This window comes from Gymnogyps californianus, chromosome 12 (assembly GCF_018139145.2).
Source record: "Gymnogyps californianus isolate 813 chromosome 12, ASM1813914v2, whole genome shotgun sequence".
NCBI classification, from domain to species: domain Eukaryota; kingdom Metazoa; phylum Chordata; class Aves; order Accipitriformes; family Cathartidae; genus Gymnogyps; species Gymnogyps californianus.
In genome coordinates this window covers 14,717,790-14,732,343 of record NC_059482.1, presented here as the reverse complement: position 1 = coordinate 14,732,343, position 14,554 = coordinate 14,717,790, and the positions used below count along the sequence as shown (strand labels likewise).

At 42.5% G+C, this 14,554-nt stretch overlaps 2 protein-coding genes across 4 annotated transcripts in view; one reads left to right on the top strand and one right to left on the bottom strand.

Moving 5' to 3' along the window:
* MYLK3 (myosin light chain kinase 3) overlaps positions 1–6,125 on the top strand; it is a 36,799-nt gene extending 30,674 nt beyond the window's left edge. For both annotated transcript variants that reach the window (XM_050903877.1, XM_050903876.1), the window contains exons 10-13: positions 20–148; positions 1,198–1,350; positions 3,229–3,361; positions 4,375–6,125. In XM_050903877.1, coding sequence (XP_050759834.1) covers positions 20–148; positions 1,198–1,350; positions 3,229–3,361; positions 4,375–4,446 — 487 coding nt within the window. In that variant the 3' untranslated portion in view covers positions 4,447–6,125. The remainder of the gene's footprint in view (positions 1–19; positions 149–1,197; positions 1,351–3,228; positions 3,362–4,374) is intronic.
* Positions 6,126–7,471: 1,346 nt separating this feature from the next.
* Positions 7,472–14,551, bottom strand: ORC6 (origin recognition complex subunit 6). Of its 2 annotated transcripts, none has more exons than XM_050904034.1 (7): positions 14,487–14,551; positions 13,618–13,747; positions 12,627–12,790; positions 11,409–11,498; positions 10,175–10,287; positions 8,819–8,893; positions 7,472–8,163 (listed from the first exon to the last, which is right to left on the bottom strand). In XM_050904034.1, exons 1-7 carry the CDS (start codon positions 14,549–14,551, stop codon positions 7,994–7,996), a joined length of 807 nt encoding a protein of 268 aa, XP_050759991.1. In that variant the 3' UTR covers positions 7,472–7,993. The 2 variants fall into 2 exon arrangements, with proteins under 2 accessions (XP_050759991.1, XP_050759992.1); XM_050904035.1 differs by having other exon boundaries at positions 8,819–8,890.
* Between the last annotated feature and the right edge of the window lie 3 nt (positions 14,552–14,554).

The following is a 14,554-nucleotide window of genomic DNA, read 5'->3' as shown; positions in this document are numbered from 1 at the left end:
CTCTCTCTTTCCGCTAAAGGTACAAACCTCGTGAGAAACTGAAGGTAAATTTTGGAACTCCAGAGTTCTTGGCTCCTGAAGTGGTGAACTATGACTTTGTTTCCTTCCCAACAGACATGTGGAGCGTAGGCGTCATCACGTATATGTTGTGAGTAACCCTGCGAGGGGTCGTGGTGATAGCACCAAAGGCTCTGCAAGAGCATGCCAGTGGAGGGTATCTGCAGAGCAGGAATGCAGCAGCCACTGAGCCCATCTGGCTGTGACTCCTCCTAATTCATTCTGTTAAAAAACCCAGTCTTTAATGCAAAGGCACCTTGCTGTGCGTACAAAGTCTCTAGACAACAAATAATCCTTTTGATAAATATGTAAATGTTCTTCTCCCTTACCACCTTATTTAGCAAGGTAAAATGGGTTAGGTCTTTTTTTACTCAGAAAACTTGCCCAAAGCATGTCAGAATTTTCATTTTGATTGCGTTCTTGAGGACTTGAATTGATTTTCAAATTTGCAATCTGTTCATTTTAGTAGCTTGGACTTGGTGTGCATCTGCACAGATGTCATGTCACAAATAGGGCTAAAACTTTTCTGTGATATCTGGATGGTGGCCATGGACGGCTTGTCTGTCCAAAGTCTCTGCCTTCTGATGAGCTGACTTTGCGTCCCAGAATCTTTCACAGTTGCTTTCTGTGAACTGGATAAATTTCTGGTTTAAATTTGTATGTTAGACAAAACCCAACTGAATGAAGTAATAAATGACTGAAGCAATAAATCTGGGCTTAGAGACCAATTGAAAAAAGTATGCTATTGTTCAGAATTCTGTTTAATTCAAGCCAAATATGGATATGGGCCTTGATTTAGGAAAGCTCTTGAGTCCCCCTAGCTTTCCTAGCTGGGAAAGCACTGAAGTATGTATCTAGATCCCCATTGAATTAATTTCTTTGGGGATCTATTAATAGTGCTCCCTGATGTAGCTGAGTGAACTGCCAGAGAGTAACACTAACATTACAAGACTTTATTGCTCCAAACTGTTGGCTTATCTTGGCAGGGATTGAGACGTGGAACCCCCCATAGCTGAGAGTCTTTCTTCTCCATAAGCTAACAACAATTATAAAGCAGAGGATTCACAGAAGGAAAAATGCATCTTGCATATAATAACTGCTCATCTCCCTCCCATTCTTTCTTTTTTTTTTTTTTTTAAGGCTTAGTGGCCTGTCCCCATTCCTGGGAGAAACTGATGCAGAGACAATGAATTATGTAGTCAATTGCAGCTGGGACTTTGATGCGGAAGCATTTGAACAGCTATCGGAGGAAGCTAAAGACTTTATTTCCAGACTACTTGTGAAGGAGAAAAGGTACCTCTTTGTCTGATGGTGAGGACAGTAGCACCTAATGACACTAAGTTCCTTTTAGCCAGCTGCTTGGATTGCAGCCAACAATGAGAACTTACTATGTGACATTTTTGTATGCTGTATCTGTGCTTGCTGGGCAGTTCCTCAGTGATTCAAAAGCCCCTATTTAAAAGGAAAACATCTGCGTACCTTGACTGAAGAAAGTTGCTTTTCACAATAGCACCAATACAGACAGAACAGAGGAAATCTGGAAAGATTTGCTGTGTAGGAATCTGTCTTTAGTATTCCTTCTCTCAGCAAAAGCTATTTCTATTGTTACTTTGGATTCTCACAAGCCCTGACACAAATTGCAAAAATGTCTCTCAAATGCCATGGAGGATAAATGGAAGCTGCAGCTGTGAAAATGTGCATTGTTCTCTTCTAAAGTGGTTTACATGCATTTGGTAGATATTATGGAGCATTTGGGACTTAACTCTGCATGTGGCTTCTCAGTCTTGGCTCCACTGAAATAAAAAGTGATTGCACGTATGAAACAACAGCAGAGAATGAGGATGATATTGATGTCAGACCATGGCTATGGGGTTGGGTAAGTGAGTAGAGAAATCCTTCTCTTGCTGAGTAGTGATACAAAACTAATCAAAACACGAAATGATGCATACAGTAAAACAGATTGTGTGTTCAAGGGGAATTCAAAGGAGTGCTTAGAATATTAACAAATTCCAGATCATTACCTAAATCAGACAAATCAGTTCTAGTACTAATTACATTTTGAACAATAAGTCGTATGAAAAGCTAAGAATAAACTGAACTTTAGCATATTGCCAGCAGGAGACAACACAGGGTTTTTTCCTCAGACTGTGGTGATGATTTGCTGTGACACTGTAAACTTTGCTTTGGAGTCTTCCATTTTTCTGTGCAATGGGAGCAGGAACTCTAGAGGGGCACTATGCAAAGTCTGGTTAGAAGCTGTGAATGAAATGACTATGCAAGAAAGGAGTGTTGTCAGTGAGATGCAAAGAGCAACAATTAGTTGGCCCGGTTGTTCACAAGGTGTATGGACAGCCTCCGCTCTCCTACAGACTAGGCACCTTTGCCATGCTGGGACAGCAGGTCTGGCCTTGTGCAAGATCTGTACCTACCTCCCCTGACTACTGAAATTAGGTGCAAGCAGGCAGGAGTCGTCTTTTGTTCTCTTCTCAGTGACAGCTCAGACAAAGCTCAGGAGTTAGACATAGGCTTTTGTTTTGAAAAAAGGCAAATTAAACTTTTTTCTCAACACCTCTCCCCTGAGTTTTCCTCTATTACCGTATAGTTCTCAAAACTTTTTGGATCGGCCTTCACATTTGGGCCCATTGTTGAATGTCAGGATATAATGTATGCTTAGCTTGATCCAAGTTTAGGGTGAATAGACAATTGTGCTTTTTAAATATGAGGCACAGAATAAGCCTGCACTATCAGGACAGACAGATGACACCACAAATATTTTTCTGTATGCACTGATTCTCTTAGCAAAGTTCTGCATTCATATAATAAAATGATACATAAACTGATGAACCTGTACAGCTGCTGCTTCAAAGAAAAAAAAAACCACACCTAAAACCAAACCCTAAAAAGGCAAAATACAGTAGTTAACCACAGCTTAATCAACCCACTGCAGACCCACGAGCAGCTTTTCACACCACTCACCCCTTATACTGGAGAGTGCAGGATGTCATTAGGATCCTATGCACTGGGATGAACAGCATGTCAGGAGGCATCTCCACTCACTTGTGTTGGTTCATTTAAGGCAGTTTCTTTATCAATAATATTGAGGAGCACGGGGCACTGAGAAAATGGCAACGAGGGTAGCTGGATTTACATGGCAGATTTCCTCTCCCGCAGCTGCCGGATGAGTGCAATGCAGTGTCTGAAGCACGAGTGGTTAAACAATCTACCTGCCAAAGCCAGGAAGTCCAAGCTTCGCCTGAAGTCGCAGTTGTTGCTGCAGAGTTACATGGCTCACAGAAAATGGAAGGTAAACAGACAAAGTCTGGCAAATCTACTTCCAGAGGGAAAATCAGCTCAACACAGGCAGAGCCATTCCCTCCTTTTTTGTGTGTTGGCTCACTTTTGCCCACAGGCTTCTTCTAAATATGAGTTTGGGAAGTCTATTCTCAGTTGTAAATTAAGTTTTTTCTCTTGCAGAATGGTATTGCTTCTATTTTTAGCAAGTTTGGTTTCAATTTTTACTCCTTCTGATTGGTGTTTAGAAGTTTTACATTTTCTTTACAACTTCAGAGACTTCAGGTGCTACTTAGCTTATATTAAATGTTCTTTCTCGTCATATTGGAGAGATTTTTTCCATAGACAACAGTTGCATTGTTCTGTTGTCACTATGAAGTAGGGATACAACATAAGGCAGTTTTGTGCCTTCCATTGCAGAGAGCAGAAGTGTGGGGGAGAGAAAAAATTAGGCTTAAACCCATCCAGAGAACTCTTCAGGACCTTTCTGATAACCCCATGCTCCTTCAGACCCGAATTTTATATGAAGAAGTGATAGATAAGAATTTCTATTGGAGTCTCTATTGGATTATAGATAATTGATCCTGAAAGGTGAACACAGTGGTGGTGTTACAAAGAAGCCTGTGGAAATGTGAGGAAAACTCAGTGAGGACCCCTTCCTCCTCTTTTGTCACTGGAGAGTTGTAATTCCTTGCCAAGGAGTTAAACCAGACGCTTACAATTTTTCTACTCTTGCACTCCAGCTGTTTGGTCACAGACTTCTGCACTTGCATTTTAGAAAATACGTAATCTAAAGATGTATCACTGTACAATTTGTAATAATGCTGCAGAAGTTCACGGTACCAGCAGTCTGTTCTGCAGCAATCAGTGGTTCCCCACTACAAAGCTGTTCTGCACTGCAGTCCACACAACATGTGGGTCCCTAGAGGTAAATGGGTTTACCAAGAAGAAAAATCCATGTCAGCCACAGAAAAGGTCCTTTGCCTCAGTTGCACTCACACTTGGACTGTTCTGTTTTGTTCACAGAAACATTTTTATGTGGTGGCTGCTGCTAACAGGCTGAAGAGATTTCAGAGTATGTCTGTCAAGCTTGCTTAAGTTTGTATGAAGCATCTACCACTCTTGGAGATGGACATGAAGCCATGGAAGAAGGACTCAGCGTCTTCAATAATTTCTACCCCTTTGTTTTATAACATAAGCTTTTGGGTCTGTCCTCCTCAAATATTATGTGTGTTAGTGCTAAGGTTCCAGAAGTGCCTCAAGGAAGAGGCACTGAAATAATTTCTAAAAGCAGAAGCTACCTTGTTTGTTTTTACAAGTTTTTAGTTGTCTTACATAGTGATGGAAAAACATGGCTGTTGTTGGGGCTGACTTCTTGTTGAAGGCTTTGATTCTGCAGAGTATTATTGGTGTGTTTGCACCCGAAAACACCTTGTCAGTTTTCTGGTTTCTCACACCAAGCATGGGATCTCTAAAGACTTTCTTCATGACTGATGTATGTCATCAATTTTAGAGCACTGCCACAACAGTGGCACAATTTTTCCCTTGGGTGTTTGTTACTTAGAACAAAAGATATCGGATATCCTTCTGTAATTTTTTCAAAAAGATTAATTTTTTTTCCCCCAAACATGATGATGATTTAGTGCAGCTACTCAAAGTTGAATGGTTTTGGTTAGTCGTTTGGTTTTTTTATTCTACTCTCTCCTTTAAAAAAATAGTCACTGCATAGTTAGGAAATATGAGGAATCCTGGTTTGAAGCAACTTAAGTAAGTCGGTCCAGTGCTGCTTTTTCTTATGGTGAGTTGAATTGAGCTGAATTGATGGAACTTTTGGAAGGAGATAGGTGAAACTGCCACAAATACAAATCACCTAATGACCGTTGGGTCTATGCAAAAAGATCTCATGTTGTCCAGAAACGAAGAGACTTCCAGACATCGTTTTCTATGTATTTAAAACTTGTAAGTGCTTCTCATTGGCTGTGACTGCAGCCCTTAATTTTCTAAGTTTTAGTTTGAGGATTTTTTTCTCCTCTCTGACAATTCTAGTGACATCTGAGAAGTTGATATGGTGTGATATGCAAAATAGGTTTTATTGCTGTTCAGTGGCAGGGAAACGGTGTGTTGCTGGACTCTGCCTTTAGCCCAGTTAGGAGGTTGAAGCCCTTTTTTCCCCCCACTTTGCTCTTGAACATTAAATGTTTTCTTCACAATACTAACTTATTTTGGATTTTAAACTTTTTCCTGATGTATAAAGAGTTGGAGCCACTTACAATCTCTCAGCTAAAAGTATAACATTATTTATTATATGTGTGGTTTCCTTTATTCCTGTTCTAGATTCTGCAAAACTCAGTGTGAGCTGGATGGGCTCTTAGGGAAAAAAAGAAACTAATACTACTAAAACTAGCTTTCCAGCAAAGGCATCAAACCACTGTAAAGCTCCCTTTAACTTTACGGACTTTGACGTCCCTTGAATTAGCAAAAGTGTTGGTTGCTAATAAAGAGGTCTGTAAGACTGGCTTACTCTAGTCTAGTTATCTTTTCTACTCTAGTGCTTCTCACTTTGCATAGTCCTGAATTCTGGACTTCTGCAGCATTTCCAGAATTGAGACAGAGAAGAATTATTAAAATCAAGTGAAATAATCTTGACAATGTATCACCTTCTGTGAAGGCCCACTTTTGTTCATGTTTTCCTTCCACGGTGGTTCTGCATGCTAAATGTGATTATATTAATTGGTCTGTATATTTGTGAATTAATACTAATAAATTCCATTAAAGTGGAACAAGCCTATTCCTCAATTTTGGTTTAAACCCCCCCACCAAACAAACCTGACAGCATCTCTGAGCAGGTCTTAACAGAATGCTAATGTACTAGGTTGGATTCTCTCCCATCCTGAGGACCCTCTGCTACATGTTAGATCACTTTAAACGGCAGACATTTTGTTACAGCTCTTACTCAATCTGGGTTAATTATCCCATATTTTCTTTGCACATCAGGCATTTGTTTGGAGTCCATTCCCTAATAGTTACTGTTACATTTCAGAACTCTCATCTGGAGTGAAACTAGATCTTGCTAATTAAAGTAAAGTTGGCTTCAAGTGATTTCCTTTTTTATGCACTGGGAGGAGAAGTAAAATGAAAATGGCCAGAAAGTTTTAATTTTCCAATTACTGTGTGCTTCTTCCTCTAGTGTTCTAAGAGGGTAACACACAGATGCTTTGTGCTGTCTTGTACGTATTTCCTCTCCATTTTCTACAAAAAGAAGGTGCACCTGGCCAGCAGGATTACTATTTTGTTTCTAATAGAAAGAAATCCCTTTAGATTCCGCAGCCATCACATGGTTCTGCAGTACAGTGGAACCCACCTCTGCAGCCTTATGGGAAGTTTCACCAGGTCCTGTACATTTTGCTTTGAGGTCTACAAAAAGCTAGAAGGATGAACCACAGGTGACCTGTGAGTCACTGGAACAGTAAGTATGACAAAAAGAACTGGCCCCATACACTGGTATCTAAACTATCAACTACTGTAATCCTGGTGCAATCAGTGTCACCCGGGTAAGCAGGGAGTATGCACAGCAGTGAGGCATTTGGTGAGCCATTAAAATACTGTTGAGAAGAAGCTCAGATGGGAGCAGTGTTTCAAATCTAAATGCTCAGACATGAGATAAATTATCTTGCTTCATATGGACACTTGGGGTTTTCTGGGCTGTTTTGAAATGAGGGTTTATGAATGTTAACTTCTCTTTCCACATCCCAGGCAGAAAACATGCAAGAGAAATGCGCAGAAGATGTGGATTGGTTTTATTATAGTTACACCAGCCCTGTATTGCTAAAAGTTGTGATTTTTGTTCAAAAAGTAGTTAACACAAATTGTAGTTTGAGTAGCTGGGATGGAAGTGTAGGACCGCAGAAGTTGCCTCTAAGAGCTACAGGGCAGGGCACTCTCTGCCCTTCACTAAGTTTATGACTGTGAGAGACAAAAAACCTGTATTACCCAGACAAGATCCTTGTTCCCTGGATATCTTCCTTAAAGCACAGACATCTCATGTATGTCTTTTATTTTGTGCTCTAAGGGTTTTATATATGACAAGTGCCAAGAACCTGATGTCATAATACAAAGCTTTTCCTTCTGCTATCTTTATTGTTTCTTGGAATATATAGGATCCCTTACAAGCACAAGAGACTTCAGTCCCATACAGGTCATAAAAATAAGTCAAATTCAGTGACTAAACAATATTTCTTCAACAGTAAAAAAAAAAAAAAATCAGTCTTTTAATTCCTCTGCTGGTTTTGCAGTTTAACAAGGCACTGTTGGTCCCCTCCTCCTTTTTTCACTGACTACTTCGAGCCAGGGACACAAAGGCATGTAACTTAACTTATTTACACTTAACACAGCATTAGAATGTTACCTGCTTCTTGCAGCAAGAGAAATGAAGCTATTCTACCATCTATGCCACAGCTGCTCAGGTACCAGCCTGGTGAGTAGTCAGACAGGCTTCTTGTAAAATCACCTCAATTCTGGTGTCATTTACTAAAAATAACATTCTTAAATACTTAAAAACTAGCTCATAAACAAAATTAGCTGGCTACCAGGCAGCCATCACTCATACGCTACTGGAACTCTTGTTAGAGCAGAGGGAGAGTTAAAATTATGAGCAAGCAGCAGTGATATTACTAGGTGGCACTACGGAGACAGTACTCCTACTTGTCTCTTGTGCCTTAGCAGCGTTTTCCAGGATTTTCTTTTTCCATTCTTCATAGTCTTGCTTTGTTTCAGTCTTTGGCCGTTTACATGGCATTTCCTCATCATCTTCAGATTCTATGAGAGAAGGAGAAAGTCCATGACAGGCCATCATGGGCAACACGTTGCTAGCAATAACCATGGCAGCGAGCAAATGTACAGACACAGCACAGGGTCTGTCATGGTATTTATCTAATCCTGTGGTTTGCTGCTCCCCTCACCTGCCAGAACAGTTACCTCTTCACCTTTGTGTCTGAATGGAAGAGTTGTCCTTAATTCTACTAGGTCTACTCAGTTTAAACACCACTGTCCTTCTGCTAGGTTCTCTTTGTCCTTTCATTACCCAGTGGTTTGCAGAATGGAGTAAGCTGCTGTGAACTCAGTATTATGGCGTATTACACGACTAAAATATAGGACACGAGGAAATGGGATTAAGCTGCATCAGGGGAAGTTCAGACTGGACATTAGGAAAAGGCTCTTCACTGAGAGGGTGGTCGGTCACTGCAACAGGATCCCCAGGGAAGTGGTCATGGCACCAAGCCTGTCAGAGTTCAAGGAGTTAGTTGTATGATTTAGTTTTAGGTAGTCCTACAAGGAGCAGGGAGTTGGACTCGATGATCCTTACGGGTCCCTTCCAACTTAAGATATTCTATGATAAAATATTATTATGCAGCAATAAAGCTCAGGACTGCTCTGGTGAGCCGATTTTAGTTCATAGCTAAACACAACTTACCATCTTGCTTCTCACTGTGCTCCAGGTTGGTGTTCAAGCTTTCAGCTGTCTCTGCAGCCAGTGGAACATCATCTTCTAAAAAAATAAGTTGCTTTACTTCTGAATGGTGTTTGGGGCCCCAAGGGTGGGGTTCTACGTGCAATCCTTTGACAGCAGTGCCACCTTCCAGAAGTATTGTCTCCCAGTCAGAGCAATTCCCTGGTCCAGAGCGATGCCCAAGCTGTACACACAGAGGTGCCAGCACACTTCAAGGGTTGCACGGACTGGTTGGCTGCTTTAACTAGCACTGCTGCTGCATTTGTAACCACAATGATCCATATTCATACCCCAAAAACACACTGCTACCCTTCTTGATTACTCAGGCAGGATTATCAGTTATTTCTTCCCCTTCTATCCCATTTCCACACTTTGTATTATAGATGCACACAACATGTGGAGGGCTGTCCATGTATACAGATGCACACTCTTCCCTGAACTGATACATAAACTCCCAGCTGCCTTTAGCTGCTTTAGAGGTGGGGTAAGGTTTTGGGTTTTTTATAGGGCACTGCACTAGGGGAAGGTCCATGCCTAGGGAGAAAGCAGCAGCTTTTTGTTTGGATTCAGGACATTCCAGAAAACTTCATGATATGAAGCGTGAAGACAGGGTGAAGCAGGGGTACTGTCAGTGGGAGAGTAAGAATCAAAGCCTGGGAAAGGAAAAAGGAGGTAAGTATGAAGGAGCAGAGATATAAGGGCAGGAAGACGTGTGCCGTATTTCAATCTTCCTCCTCTACAAAAAGGAGTGGAGAGAGCTGCAGGTTCAACAACGGGCAAGAAAGATTCCTCAAGTCTGCCCACTGTATGTGGAGGGATGGTGTCAGGTAATGGCTGAATTACTACCAGAAGAGCAAGGCTTAGGCTTGTTAATCCTGCAGTGGGGGAAAGGAAAACACAGAAGTGAGTCAGTCAAAGTAACAGAGGTAGCAAGATGTTTTATGTTAATTTGTGCGTTATGTTGCCATGTTAACGGGATGCAGAAAGCAAGCAAGAAGGAGGAATCCCAGATAGGTCAGGCAGTATGAGAGAAGCAGGGAATAAATTGCAGCAGCAGAGAATGTAAGGAGCAGTGAGCATTTGAGAAGAGGAGAATATTTATTTTTGGCCTTGCCACATGCTAAGCTGTTGTGACTTCCCCAGAAGCAATTACTGTGACTGAGAACTGGGCTGCAGGAAACGTTGGCATGGATGGGCAGGTTTGGCTGAAAGGGAATGGCTGAAAGTGTTCAGAATGAAATCACTAGTGGAAAAGGATGGGGCACTGTGAGGCCAGGCAATGGGTATGCTGTCTTACAGGCATAAAGCCAAAAAACTTACTGCTGAGTTGCTGGCTCATCTTCTCGAGCTGATTGCACAGCCGGTCAAATATTGCTTTTTTCACTCCAGATGTAGCCAACATTTTAGTTTTGTCCACTTTTAGCTTCAAACACCTACAAAAGAAAGTTAAGTTACCTCTGTACAAAGCAACACTCCCGCAACTGTCACTCAGGTGAGGTGACACTTACTATACCAACGCTGCCTGTGAGAATGAGGAAGGTAGGCCCGAGTTTTTGTCCTATCTAATCCTTGTCTCACTCAGAAACAAACTTGCTTAAAAAGTAGACCCCTACACTACTCAGTCAATACAGCTCAGAAATTGAGAGCGAGGGTTCATTCAAGTTACATGAGCAAATTCTATTAGGATAAAGCTACTTTTCAGATTTTGAGGGAACCAGGACAAAATCCTGCTACTGCAAAAAGCTGAATGGGACCCCTGTGTAAAGAGAACATTCGTCAGGAGCTGTGCAACTACACAGCACCTGAATCGCTTCATAAGATTGTTACAAGACATAGTACTGAAAGGGAAGATATTTGCATGCAAGCAAATTCTTACAAAGGGTTGGCTGAGTCAGGTGCTCCTGACACTTATCTTCCAAGCTGATGCAGGCCTACAGCTATTGGATCCACCTCCCAAAGGTTTTTCCTTCTTCAGAATGGCTGCTTCTTGGTGCTCAGAAGTAAGCTAGCAGCCGTTCTTGCACCTTGAGCAGTATCTCACCAAAAGCCAGTTTTTGCTTTGTGCCCAGCTCAGATCTATCCTGACAAGGGAAAAAAATTGCCACTAAATCTGAAAATGTTACTAAGGAATTACGCTGGTTAGGCTGAAAGGAAGGATAGTGAAGTGCAAAATGCTTAACAGAAGTTCTTCAGCTACTGCCATGGATATGCCCTAATGGAATTACCCACAGCATCCACTTACACATCAGGGAAGACAGATTTCATCCATTTTAGGATAGATAACTCAAGATCCTTTTCTGTATATTTGATATAATACTTCTGCTTTCTCCTGAAGGCAAACGCAGTATAGGTTGGAGACTTCACTGTAAGGAAAGGCCTGGTTTGCTACAGCTGTCTCCATTTCCAGGAGCAGGGCAGCAGGATGTGCTAAGCAAGACCCTTCAGACTATTCAGAAATGCTGAATGAATCAGCTGCTTACACTGTAAGCACTGTGTCTGTTTGGTGTCTCGCTCGGCATTTAAGCCCATAAAAGATCCCTTGAGCTATACTCACCTGCATGCAGTGAATAGTGCAGCTGTTATAAAAAGTGGTTTTGAGAAATCAAGGTCCATTTGCTGTGCTTCAGAGAGGCTGGATTCATACCTAAAGAACAACAATAAAAGAGAATTGAATAGTGCATCTGCCTCAAATGAAGCTGTTGAAATGAATTTGTCACACGGTACTCAGCAGTTGAACAGGTCTCCTATTGGATCACTTGCTCCTTTGCAACCCAGTCAAGCAGAAACAGCTGCTACTGGCTGAGAAGAGCAGAAGAGACTAAGGAAAAGAAGGGAATTAGGATTACCTCCTCTTTTGGAATTAAAGGTATTTTAAATTAGGGATCTGGATCAAGGCATGTCAGTAAAATCTATTTCTTGTGCTCCCCATCCACACAGCACTTTTATCTCTACATTACATCTAAAAGTTACAATGAGATGCTTTGCATAAATCCATCGTATAATAGAGGGTTGAATTATAGTTTCTTTGATTCCTCTAATATGTATATTACACAGATGAAGGCTTAAATATAGAAAATGACATGACGGATGTGCAGCACTAAAGAAGTTAATTTTTTATTGTCCGCCTGTCCCCAAGCTATTTTTTTTAGTTTGTATTAAGCACCAACAAGCATACACAGCCTTTGTTCACTGACCTGTAACTCAGAATATTCTAAATCCCTAACAGCATTTAAATACGTGCTATCATGGTGACAGCACTCCAGAACAGAACTCTTCAGTGATTGCTCTTGTTAAAATAGATATTACAGAGTGCAAAATTTTAGTTAAATCTGTTGAATCTCCATTGAAGTATTCTACCTATTGTTTTTACAGGTAGAGTACTGTGCATTGTAAGAGATCTGCTTCTCCAGAAGGGACGATTTGTTTCTACTGAGCATTACTTCTGAACTGTGACATGATCAGCAGTTAAATGGAAGACAGTGTGATGCTATGGACGAATACAGGGACTAAGAGTCCTATATTTTTTAGACTATTCCCAGTTGAAGAACTGGGACTCAGACAATAACTTACTGAGATTCACAGACTAAGTCTTTCTAACATGTATTCTAAAAAGTGGCCTAGATAAATGGCTGGAGTGTCAGTGCTAAGAACTCACCTCACCACTCCAGTCAGTGGGAGATACCTGGCCCTTCAAACCATCAAGCTCTTTACACATCTAACGAACAAAGAATCTTAGTAGTGGTTACCAGTTTGCTCACGAGAGCTTCCTCACCTCTGCAGTATTTTTGAAGCGGTGCTCACTGCCTCTGTGCAGCAGAATTGCACAGCCAAGTCTCGCATTCCCAGTCTGGGGTTCACCTCTAGCAAACACTCCAAAGACTTCATGGAGCTCTGGTAGGTCGTCTTGTTCAAACCGGAGAGTTTAACAAAATAGCTCTTTCAAGAAGACAAAGACAAACCCCTAGAATTAGCAAGATTCCTTCCCGACATCTTATTCAGGCAACCAAAATAGACTAGGGAGAAACTACACAACACCATAAAATAAAGTTCACTTGCTATATTAAACAAATTTGTGCAATGAATGAGGTAAGTTTTGACTGCACACTGAAAGATTAACCACCTAAGAATACCACATCTTTTAATGCAGTGTTATTTTTAGACCATTTCACTGGAAGTGAGGTTTGTCTTTTCCATATAATATGACATGGCCCTTTTATCACAAGGTGGTTAAAAACAAAGGTAACCAAGATCTGGGAAACTTGAAGAGTTGAGCAATACTTTCATGCTACTCCTCATAGGCTCAGGTCCAATTAAATTCTCCTCTGTCTGTGAATGGACAATCACGAACACCTTGTACCAGACATTATTTTGGCAGCTCAGTGCTATTTACCCAGCAAGTCTGCAGATGGAGGTTTACAAGTACCAGTATAGAGAGGGATCCCTTGGAGCCACTGCTTCCCTCCCACAGTAAAAGGGACAGATCTTAAATTTAACATCCTTGCTGGCAGTTTGTTACTAAAAGAGCTGAAATTATAACAAAGCAAGCTCAACTCGTGAAGTGACTATGACACTGATCTCAATTTGCCCTATTTCAAACTCTGAGTAGTGAAAGCTCTAACTCTGTGTTTAGCAGCACACTGGGTCTAAAGTAATGTCAGTTATTACTATCCCTTTCCTCCGCCCAACACACACTACACAGAACAATGATTTTAGTGGACTTATGGAGAACGCGCCAGCCAGCCAAGTCATATACTGTATCTTACTTTGTCAACTGGTTGTTTCATGAAACTAGCTGCTAGGTCCAGGCACATCACAGCACTGCTTGTTGCTGTCATTTGAGCCATTAATCCCGTGCATTTCACCTGGGATAGCCGCAGATACTCTTCAGCTTTTCTGCAAAACACCCAGCATACAAAGCCCTCGTTAACAAAACCACAGTTACAAGACAGTAAGAATGGCAGGACAGGAACTGATCCGAGGTCTACCTAGTCCAGCACCCCGACTGCAGCAGTGGCTGTAGCACACACTTAGGGAAAGGGGTGCTAAACAGGACAGCAAACACAGGATAACACTGCCCTTTCTCTAATAATTTGCAGCAGTAGCTTTACATTTCATAGCCTGAAATGGCTCTTTCATTAACTGTGTGTACCTTAAGGTCTGTGATTTTTTTCACATCGACCAGAACCAAAGGAAACAGATGGCAGGCTGGCATTGCAAGGAGGCGAGGCAGACCTTGGCTGCCGCCGCTCCGCCGGGAGAGCTACTAGGGCCCGTCAGTGCCCCCAGGGAGGAGCCGAGGCCGGGCCGGCGGCACAGCACGGTCAGGCGGCTGGAGGGGAGCCGGCCAGGCCAGCACCGCACGGCTGGACCCGCTTATCCGGACGGGAACAGCGCTCCCGAAAGCGGGGGCAGCCGGCTAGAGCTGGCGGGCAGGAACCAGGAGCGCTGCATGTCGCGCAGGCTCTTCTACAGCGCGAGGGGACGGCACCGACTCCCGGCAGCTACACCCCCCGCCCCGCGATAACGGCCGCCGGAGGAAGACACCGCTTTCGGGGTGTCTCCCGGGCGGCCGGGCCGCCCGAGGGGAAGCTGTCCCACGTTACCGTACGCCCCCCCGGGCGGCCCGCGGTACCTGATGACGCCGGGCTCGGTGAGGCCCAGCCGGGCGGCGAGGCGCCGCACCGCGCCGCGCTCCATGCT

What these genes read in the sequence shown, in the direction of transcription:
- ORC6 (XM_050904034.1), bottom strand. Translation starts at nt 14,551, where the DNA reads ATGGAGCGCGGCGCGGTGCGGCGCCTCGCCGCCCGGCTGGGCCTCACC. An exon ending in TGAAACAACCAGTTGACAAA is followed by an intron (nt 12,791 to 13,617) that starts GTAAGATACAGT and finishes TCTTCTTGAAAG; the next exon opens with AGCTATTTTGTTAAACTCTC. An exon ending in GCACAGTGAGAAGCAAGATG is followed by an intron (nt 8,164 to 8,818) that starts GTAAGTTGTGTT and finishes CTTCTCTCATAG; the next exon opens with AATCTGAAGATGATGAGGAA.